This window comes from Phascolarctos cinereus, unplaced genomic scaffold (genome assembly GCF_003287225.1).
Source record: "Phascolarctos cinereus isolate Bilbo 61053 unplaced genomic scaffold, phaCin_HiC Scaffold_7;HRSCAF=346, whole genome shotgun sequence".
NCBI lineage: Eukaryota > Metazoa > Chordata > Mammalia > Diprotodontia > Phascolarctidae > Phascolarctos > Phascolarctos cinereus.
In genome coordinates this window covers 85,853,867-85,863,776 of record NW_027556180.1, presented here as the reverse complement: position 1 = coordinate 85,863,776, position 9,910 = coordinate 85,853,867, and the positions used below count along the sequence as shown (strand labels likewise).

General features: G+C 44.7%; 1 protein-coding gene across 2 annotated transcripts; it reads left to right on the top strand.

Moving 5' to 3' along the window:
* The first annotated feature begins 795 nt into the window (after positions 1-795).
* Positions 796-5,211, top strand: FZD7 (frizzled class receptor 7). 2 transcript variants are annotated; one of them, XM_020970503.2, is made up of 2 exons: positions 796-2,951; positions 3,259-5,211. In XM_020970503.2, exons 1-2 carry the CDS (start codon positions 1,242-1,244, stop codon positions 3,265-3,267), a joined length of 1,719 nt encoding a protein of 572 aa, XP_020826162.1. In that variant the 5' UTR covers positions 796-1,241; the 3' UTR covers positions 3,268-5,211. The 2 variants fall into 2 exon arrangements, with proteins under 2 accessions (XP_020826162.1, XP_020826168.1); XM_020970509.2 differs by having other exon boundaries at positions 796-5,211.
* The last annotated feature ends 4,699 nt before the right edge of the window (positions 5,212-9,910 follow it).

Sequence of the window (9,910 nt, the reverse complement as noted above, 5' to 3'; positions counted from 1 at the left end):
TTAGAAAAAAAGTTTCTTAAAAGTTTCCTTCCCCCTCCTCCTTCCCCTCCCCTAAGGAATCCGCCCAAAGCGCTCCAGACACAGCCTCCCCTATACCCTCCCCCGCCCCCTTTCGACTTCCGACCAATGGAGAGGAAGCTCCAGAGAAAACAAAGGCTATCATTGGATTTGGCTGGGCCACTGAGACCCGCCCCCCTGGGTGGTTTGTGAATGGGGTGGAGGGGGGGCAAAGGAGGCGGGGCTCCTTGGAGCACTGCGAGATATACTCTTCCTTTGGGGAGTGCGGCGAGTCGGAATTCGTTCCTCCGGACGCCGAGATACCCTTCTCCGCCCTGGGAGGTGGTGCCTGAAGCCACTGCTGGAACCGAGTGGCAGAAAGGGCCTGGGGGCCGCACGTCGGACTGCCACGCTAGCCCGAGCCAGTGCCACAGAGGGAATCGAAGTGGGGGAGGCCCAAGACGCCCAGTAATTGGATTTCCCAAACTTATTGAACTCTCTGAGGAAAGACGCGGATAAGGCTCGAAGCAGGAATAATCCGTTTAGCAAGAGCTTTGGTCGGAGCCCGTGGGGCCGCGAGCTGTGAGGAGTGGAGCAGGAGGAGACAGAGGCAGGAGAAAAGAGAGGCGAGGCGAGGAGAAGGAGGAGGAGGAGGTGGCTGCAGCGGAGGAGAAGGAGGAGGAGCTGCAGGAGTAGAGGCGGCGGCGGCTGCAGCCTCAGTGAGCCAGTGGCTGCTCCAGCCCGGTGCTTGGCGGGGACAGACTTTGGGCTTTGGGGGGGAGGGGGAGAGAGGGAGAAGAGACTGGGAAGGAGGAGGAGATTAAAGGGACCTCGGGAAACTTTCGAACGTAATCGGAGGCGCTTGTTGCTTCTCGACCCAGAAAAAGGAACCGTTACGTCCCGGCTTGGCAGGGTGGGGTGGTGGAGGGGAATCTCTCCTCTCCTGGCCCCTGGGAAAGGCAGAAGAGCTTAGGACTGGTGGAGAAGCGATCTCTGGCGCCCGGGTGGCTGACTGCTATTAGACCTCAGCCTGGGGTGGGAGGGGGACGACGGCTGCACCCTTGGCTTGACACGTTCCCCCTCAACCCCGGACCCCTGCCCTTATTCTCAGCGCCCCACCTCTAGACTCTCATGTGCGGGGAGCAGCGGCGACGCCTCCCCGGGATCCCCTCCTCGCCTCTTCAGACGCCTAAGCCGGCTTCCCCGAACTCTAGGTGAGGAGAGCGCTTCTCCCGAGGCTAGCAATGCTGGGCCTAGACACGGCCGTCCCCTCCGCCTCGCTGGGCCTGTGCGCCCTAGTGGGCGCCGCGCTGCTAGGCTTGCTGCCGGCGGGTTCGGGGGCGCAGCCTTACCATGGTGAGAAAGGCATCTCGGTGCCGGACCACGGCTTCTGCCAGCCCATCTCCATCCCTCTGTGCACGGACATTGCCTACAACCAGACTATTCTGCCCAACCTGCTGGGCCACACGAACCAGGAGGACGCCGGGTTGGAGGTGCACCAGTTCTACCCGCTGGTGAAGGTGCAGTGCTCGCCGGAGCTGCGCTTCTTCCTGTGCTCCATGTACGCTCCCGTGTGCACCGTCCTGGAGCAGGCCATCCCTCCCTGCCGTTCCCTGTGCGAGCGGGCCCGCCAGGGCTGTGAGGCGCTTATGAACAAGTTCGGCTTCCAATGGCCCGAGCGGCTCCGATGCGAGAACTTCCCGGTGCACGGTGCGGGTGAGATATGTGTGGGGCAAAACACATCGGACAGTGCTGGAGGAGCGGGTGGAGGCCCTACCGCCTACCCCACTGCACCGTACCTGCCTGAGCTTCCCTTCACTGCTCATCCCCAGGGGCCCAGACGTCCCTCGTTTCCTTTCTCCTGCCCCAGACAGCTGAAAGTGCCTCCCTACCTGGGCTACCGTTTCCTGGGCGAGCGGGACTGCGGGGCCCCGTGCGAGCCGGGTCGGGCCAACGGGCTCATGTACTTTAAGGAGGAGGAGAGGCGCTTTGCCCGGCTGTGGGTAGGCGTGTGGTCGGTGCTATGCTGTGCTTCCACACTCTTCACCGTGCTCACCTACTTGGTGGACATGCGGCGCTTCAGTTACCCGGAGCGGCCCATCATCTTCCTGTCCGGCTGCTACTTCATGGTGGCTGTGGCCCACGTGGCCGGCTTCCTTCTGGAGGACCGGGCCGTGTGCGTGGAGCGCTTCTCGGAGGAGGGCTACCGCACGGTGGCGCAGGGCACTAAGAAGGAGGGCTGCACCATCCTCTTCATGGTGCTTTACTTCTTCGGCATGGCCAGCTCCATCTGGTGGGTCATCCTCTCCCTCACCTGGTTCCTGGCGGCCGGCATGAAATGGGGCCACGAGGCCATCGAAGCCAACTCGCAGTACTTCCACCTGGCCGCCTGGGCCGTCCCAGCGGTGAAGACCATCACCATTTTGGCCATGGGGCAGGTGGATGGGGACCTGCTGAGTGGGGTGTGCTACGTGGGCCTGTCCAGCGTGGATGCGCTGCGGGGCTTTGTGCTGGCCCCTCTCTTCGTCTACCTCTTCATCGGCACCTCGTTTCTGCTGGCCGGCTTCGTGTCCCTCTTCCGAATCCGAACCATCATGAAACACGATGGCACCAAGACTGAGAAGCTGGAAAAGCTCATGGTGCGCATCGGGGTCTTTAGTGTGCTCTATACCGTGCCAGCCACTATTGTCCTGGCCTGTTATTTCTACGAGCAGGCATTCCGGGAGCACTGGGAGCGCACCTGGCTGCTGCAGACTTGTAAAAGCTATGCCGTGCCCTGTCCCCCAGGTCACTTCCCCCCTATGAGCCCTGACTTTACGGTCTTCATGATCAAGTACTTAATGACCATGATCGTGGGCATCACCACCGGCTTCTGGATCTGGTCAGGCAAGACTTTGCAGTCGTGGCGCCGCTTTTATCACAGACTCAGTCACAGCAGCAAAGGGGAGACTGCGGTATGAACCGGTCCCCCTCTGCCCCCCTCTCCACCCTCCCACCCCCACCAAACCCGCTGCTGGGGGGAGAGGCTGGGGGAAAGAACTTTTCCGCATTTTGGTTTTTTGCTTTGTTTTGAACTCCCTCCCCTCCTTCCCTTCACCAAAGAACATTCTGCAGTCTTCGTTGCAGAGTCTGGCAGAGGGGTGGGTTGAACAAGGGAGGCTTGAATGTAAAGACTTTTAGGTTGGGGGTGGGGTGGGGCGGGAAAGACATTCTGGATACAGACTTCCACGAAAATAATAATAATTTAAAAATCATTTAAAGGTACAATAGGACATTGGTCCGGCAAAGAAAATCCTGAAGAACAGATTCTGAAGGCTTCCCCCTCTCAGGGGGCTGAACTCTGGGGCAGTACTGTTGGCTCTGTGCTCCAAGGAAAGTTGCTTGTCTAACTCCTGTGGTGCCCGGGTGAAAGGTAAAGCTGTGTCTGCTGCGGCTTTGTTGGGAGAAGGGAGGACCCCATGCAGTGTCCTTGTCAAGCAGTGGTCAAACCATAATCTCTTTTCACTGGGGCCAAACTGGAGCCCAGATGGGTTAATTTTCCAGGGTCAGACATTAGTCTCTTCTATCCAATTCCCTCTCCCCCCTCCCCTACTTCTGTTTCACTCCCTTACTCCTTTCAAGTCCTGTAAAATAAGCGTTTGAAAATCTTGAGAAGCAATAATTTTAAATCCTATTATATATGTTAAAGAACTGGGTAGAGTTGCTAAAAAGAACCAGGCTGCTCTGGATGCCTCAGTTATAACTTTTCTAACATAAGTAGTGGCTTTTGCTTCCCCTCTTCCCCAAATTTACGATTTTAAATTGGTTTTGGTAGGGGATGGAGTATTTAATAATATTCTATATATTGAAAGGCAACAAGTCACAACACTTCTTTTCACAACCAGAATGCTGCTTAAAACAAAAGCAAAAACAACTCCTTGTCTTTGTTGCCAGACACAAAAGAGGAAACAAAAAAGTATCTGTGAGTGGAAAGATGTAACTTTCATAGGCATAGCAGCCCCGCTAAAAATCAGAGATTTACACTTGGATTATAATTTAGTATAGATGAGCATACCCTTCGTGGAAAAAAAGTAAAAGGCAGTATATTTTCATACTCCATTTAATCTTAAGTTTCTAGTTTAACTAAAGGAAACCGAAGGGCAGGGTTGGTTTTTTGTTTTTTTGGTTACCCTATTTGTTTTAAACTGGGAATTTAATTCAGAACACCTGACATAGCAAGCTCTGCTAAAATGTTCAGAGAAATCCCTCCCTTTATATCCCTTCTCCTTATAAGCCTGTATTTAGTCTTTTTTTCTATTTGAACCTTTCTAGATGAAAGGAAAAACATAATGCCTTGAGTCCTATAATAAAGGAAAAGTTTAAACCATAAAGAACCATTTTGTCCTGTTTTTTTAGTCCCATCCATAAATCTGTTTTTAAAATATGTGTATGCTGACCCTGAGACTTTAATTTTTGTGAGGGATTGTAATCTGGAAAGATGAGAGCACTGTTAAAATGATCAAGATTAATCTCTTCGAAGACCAAAAGAGGAAAGTTCATATTGTGGGCCCCATTTTTTAGGAAAAGTGATTAAAAGGTAAACTTCAAAGTAATTCCACAGTTCTTTTGAAATGTACTAGATGACTTAAGTTTATTAATCTTAAATCATGTTCTTTTTTTTTTTATCTTGAAGTAGAACATGAATTCTTTTGCAAAGTTTCCTGGAGTAGAACTTTCACAGTTTTTGCCTAATTGCTGATTTTACAGAGAACCCCAGAGTAGCCTTTTCTTCTTCTCTACTGTTGGACACTGCCCTCCTATCCTACTCTCCACAATGTTTCCTAACAGTAATTATGTAGAGGATACTGTCGCTACTTGGAAACTAACTTTATATATGAAGTGCTGGAGAGTAGAGCTGCCATATTAATTAAAGGGAGGAAAAACTGACATTCTAGCCCTAAGAATCTCCAAATCAAATCCTTACAGAGCAATACCAGCTCTCAAACTGTGGCATCATTTGTGTTGTCTCTCTCAAGTGCATGTGAAAATTGTAAAATAGAAGAGACAATTGCAGTATGTATATTTTGTAAATCTCCCATTTTTGTAAGAAGATATATATTGTATTTATACATTTTTACTTTGGATTTTTTGGTTTTTGCCTCTGAAAGCCTATAAATGAGGCCCCCACTTTACCACATGTACAGATCACAAATAAATTTTTTTAAAAAATGTAAATCTGAATGCTTATTTGGTTTTGTGTTCCTTGATGTTGTGATGAAAGAGGGTAATATCCAAAAATAAGTCTTCAGTAGATATATTAAGTGGTATAAGTATAAAGAAGGGTGGTTTGTTTTAAAAAGGAAAAAAAATTATATAAACCAGTTTTCAAGTTCCCTGGTGGTAATCTTATTTGATTTTTTTTCAGCCTGTACTTAATACAAGACTTTTCCATGGTTTAGACATATTTAGATGCCGTAAGAGTACACTAGAAATATCCTTTTAAAGAAGGGTAATAGAACCCTTTTTTTCCCCAGAAAGATTCATCTTTGGAGAATATTTGAAAGATTCTTTGGTATATAAATTTGTGAGTTTTCAGTGATATTTTAATTGGTTGTCCTTTTTTCTGCTTAGTCTTCAGCAGTATAAAGTATGTCATCTAAATTCTTATAATGCAAGGTTCACGGGAAAACAAGCCACTTTCCATGCAGGTGGCTAGGGTGTTTTCATAATAGCTTTCATGTCATGCTTTATAGGTTAAAGCTGAGCACCTTCCTTACTCTCTACCTGTCAGGATGGTTGTGAAAAGGGAAATAGCTTTTGCTACATAAATGTGAGCTATTATTATTATTACCACCTTCTAGTTAGGTAAACTGAGACAGGTCAAGTGATTCCTAAGGGGGCAGGGAGTCAGCAGCTCAACCAGGAATAGAATAAACTTCTGACCCCAGGGAGCCTCATAAGTCACCAAAGTCATTCTTTCCCCTTGCAGGGGAGCCTAACTTTGGAACCAGCTTCCAAGATGATTTGACAGAAAGCTGCATGGCTTAAATAATCTGATATTTAAACAGTAACAAGGGACAAATGATGAAGGCAAAGCGGCATGGTTTTTTGGTGCTATTTCGAGTCAAACCAACTCAGACTCTCTTCTACTAGCCCACCCCACTTTCCTTTTTGGAAGGAAGGGATCGTATTTGTTCACTCTTAACAACTGTGGTTTTCTTTGTTTTTGTGTACTGTATCAACTGGCCCCAAATATTTTTTTTTCTCACACAAAGACTATAAACTTATTAAAGAAACCTATTTAAAAAAACAACAACAACAGCTAAACCCATTGCTAGTGGGAGTTTATCCACAAAAGGAAGACAGACAGTAGGGACAGACTTTTCTTTCTTCACCTCTCTGAAGGAGAGAGCTCTGCATTTGAGATCAGGGTATCTTCCCTTTAGAATCCTCTTGGGTTTTGGGCATTGCAATGAGTGTGAAGTCATTTTAACCTGTGAAGATTTCTGGATCGAGGAAGAAACACGACTTCAATTCTCTTAAGGATTGTCTGGGTTGTTTTTTTTTCCCCCTCATAAAGTGACACCTTTTATGTTAAGACACACATTCCACTGAACACTCAAACTAATGCCTGCTGTTAAGAGTGTTTGTTTTTAGTGGGGGTGGAAGGGTCCCAATAGGGCTTTTTGATTCACAAATTAAGTGCTGAAGGACTTAGTCCCTTCTATTTAGAGAACTGTGACTTTGCTTCTGTAAATTTGTCTCCTGTTTTATTAGCAGTTACAGCTCTTTCAGGGCCCTGAAAGGCTGAGAAATACTTGGTGTTTTGTCATGGTCCTGACTGAACATATTCTATCTTACTGTACTTAGCCACTAGAACTCTGCATGGCTAAATTACTACCTGCCTTCTGGAATACACCTTCCAAAGGTGTCCAGGTGTATTTTGTCCCTGTTGCCATCCATGCATACCAGGATGGCTCTCTTACAGTTGGATTCTTACCCAAGAATGTTTGAAAGTTCAGTATTTTTCCTTCAGAATGATTGTCAGAAAATGGGTAAAGAAGAACTCAATGTTTTGTGAAAGGGCTCCTGATTGTAGTTGAAGGAAAAAAAATTGGCAAGGGTCTGGCATTAATCGCTACATAAGGAATAGAAACACTTGTGAAAATAAATTTTCTTCACTTTTATAAAACAAAAACTTGCTACACACAAACCTCCAATCCTACTTTTAAGCCAGCTTTGTGAGAAGTATATTTTTTAAAAAGTCCTCGTGAACCACATTGTCTTCAAAAGCAGAAATGTGTGGAATGTGTGTGAATATAGATGAGAGATGTCAGAAATTCAGGTTGGTAGGAATAAATGGACACAACAGCTGTAAGATTGTGTCATGTAATTTCACTGGGTAAAGCTGTCCTAACTCTCCCATCTTTAATTTCACACAGGTGGCTATTTATAGATGGTATATTTATGTAAGCATATGCTGGGTGTGAAACAGTGTTGGGGACTTCAGCCAGCCATAGGAGGGACCCCCTCAAAAAACCCTTTCCACAAAAACGTCACTCATTTTCATAAGCAAATATCCAAAATATCTGTTTCCTTTTTAGTGCTATCACATATATTGAAGCATAGGAAGTCAGAGTATGAGAGGCAAATTCTATACATGTAAATGGTAGAATCATCATCAACAAAACTCTCGGTACAAAGGAGTAACTCAAAAGAATGCTGTGGCATTCAGGGTTTGTGCTTGTGACTGTGAACAAAGTTAGTTTTTTCCTGATATGTAGCTAAGTGTATTAAAATAGAATATGATCAGTCAGGACCCTAATTGATTTATGTTGTGGAAAAAAGAGAAAGCTTGACCAAAATATGATAAGTTTATATCTAGCAAGATCAAATTTCTCAGAAGCAACAAGCCCCTGAAATTTAAGAGCTAATATTTAAAATGACTTGGCTTAACTTAAATTTGTGAATTTTTATAGAAAAAAAATTTAAACTAGTTAATTGTGTCTCTCCAACTACCTCCACATTCCGTCACATTATTATTCCTAATTTCAATATTAGTCTAAACCAGTAGTTCTTAACCCTTTTCCCCCCCACAAACCTCTTTGGCAGTCTGATGAAGCCTATGGACCCCTCCTCAGATGTTTTCAAAGGCATGCAATGGAATACATAAGATTACAAAGAAACAAATTATATTGAAAAATAGTTATCTTTTTTTATTTTTTAAGTTCAATTTTAAAGTTTCAAGTTCATTAAGTTTTTTTAGTTTTTTTTTTTAATTTTTTCAAGTCCCGGATCTAAACAAATAATTAGTAAGATCACAAACTGTTACTGTTGTAAAAATAATATATTTGGCTTTGTGGCGCTGTCTATTTTGGGGTTTCTCATTCTTTTAGATTTTCCACCAAACCATTCCCCTCCACCGAGGATAAATCAAGAATTGAATATGTAGAACATGTTTAAAGTTGCATTTAATTTTGCTATAGTTTGCTTCCACTCCTACTAAACGTTGCTTTCAAAATTCCTATCCAATAGTAACTCTTTTCTAACACCAAACAGGTTTGACTTGAAGATGTCTTTTGATTCCTTTCTTCTTTTACCAAAGTCTAAATCAGTCACTATGGTCAATTTGGGATTTTCTTTCATTTTGGTGAGCAACAGATTCTTGCTTAATAAGGTCAGTGCAGACCTCATCTGAAACAGCCTTTCAGTGTCTGAAATAACAGGATAGAGATCTTTGTTTACCTAAACCAGGGGTAGGGAACCTGCAGCCTCCAGGCCACATATGGCCCTCTAGGTCCTCAAGTGTAGTCTTTGACTGAATCCAATTTGTTCTGTGAAGTTTGGATTCAGTCAAAGGGCCGCATTTGAGCACCCAGAGGGCCACATTTAGCCTCGAGGCCGATGATTCCCCACTCCTGATCCTAAAGTAAAGTAGATGCTATTAACAATAGCTTACATTTACAAAACTTTTTGCATTTGATCCCTACAACCATTCCATGACATTAGCAGCACTGGTATAAATAATGGCTAGCATTTAGATGGCCTTCTAAAGCTTCCAAAGCATTTTACATATATTATTCTCATTCGAGCCCATGAAATAGAAGTAAAGTGACTTGTCCAGGATCACACAATTACTAAGTGTGTGAAGCAGGTTTTTTGTTTGTTTGTTTGTTTTTGTTTTTAGGTGAGGCAATTGGAGTTAAGTGACTTGCCCAGGGTCACACAGCTAGTAAGTATCAAGTGTGTGTTCAGTTCCTCCTGGCTCCAAGTCTAGCACTCTAAACTCTGTTCCACCTAGTTAATTGATTTTTTTTTAATGACTACTATTCTTTTTAAATTATTTGGGTCTGACACCTTGCTCTGCTACTTACTATGTGTGTGGTCTTGGACAAGTCATTTTAATCTCTCTGGGCATCAGTTTCTTCATCTGTAAAATGATAGATTTGGATTAGATTTTGGGCTCCTTCCTAAAGGATTGATGCTCCTTTTTTTATATCACTAACACTTCCCCAGACTTTCCCCAATTTATAAAACCCTCCTTTATAATAAGTAAGTATAATCCCCCCCAAAAAACCTCAACATAATGGTAGTGTTTGAAATTATATGCCTTATTCTGTACTGCTAATCCACCACCTGGGACAGCTAGGTAGTGCAAGTGGATAGAGTACCATGCCTAGAGTCCGGAAGACTTAAAAATTAAAAATTAAAATACTTGTACTCTCTGCCTCACATGGCAGCTGTGAGGGAAACACTTTATAAATTACAATATGTTATATTTTATAATGAAAGTTTTTACAATAAATATCATAGGGGTTTTTTTTCCATTTGGGAGGAATTTTAGGGGTATGTCATGAATAAATAGGACAGCTAGGTGGCACAGTGGGTAGAGTGCAGAGCCTGGAGTCAGGAAGACTCATTTTCCTGAGTTCGA

Bases quoted from the DNA above. Each gene is read 5' to 3' on its own strand.
- FZD7 (XM_020970503.2), top strand. From the start codon at position 1,242: ATGCTGGGCCTAGACACGGCCGTCCCCTCCGCCTCGCTGGGCCTGTGC.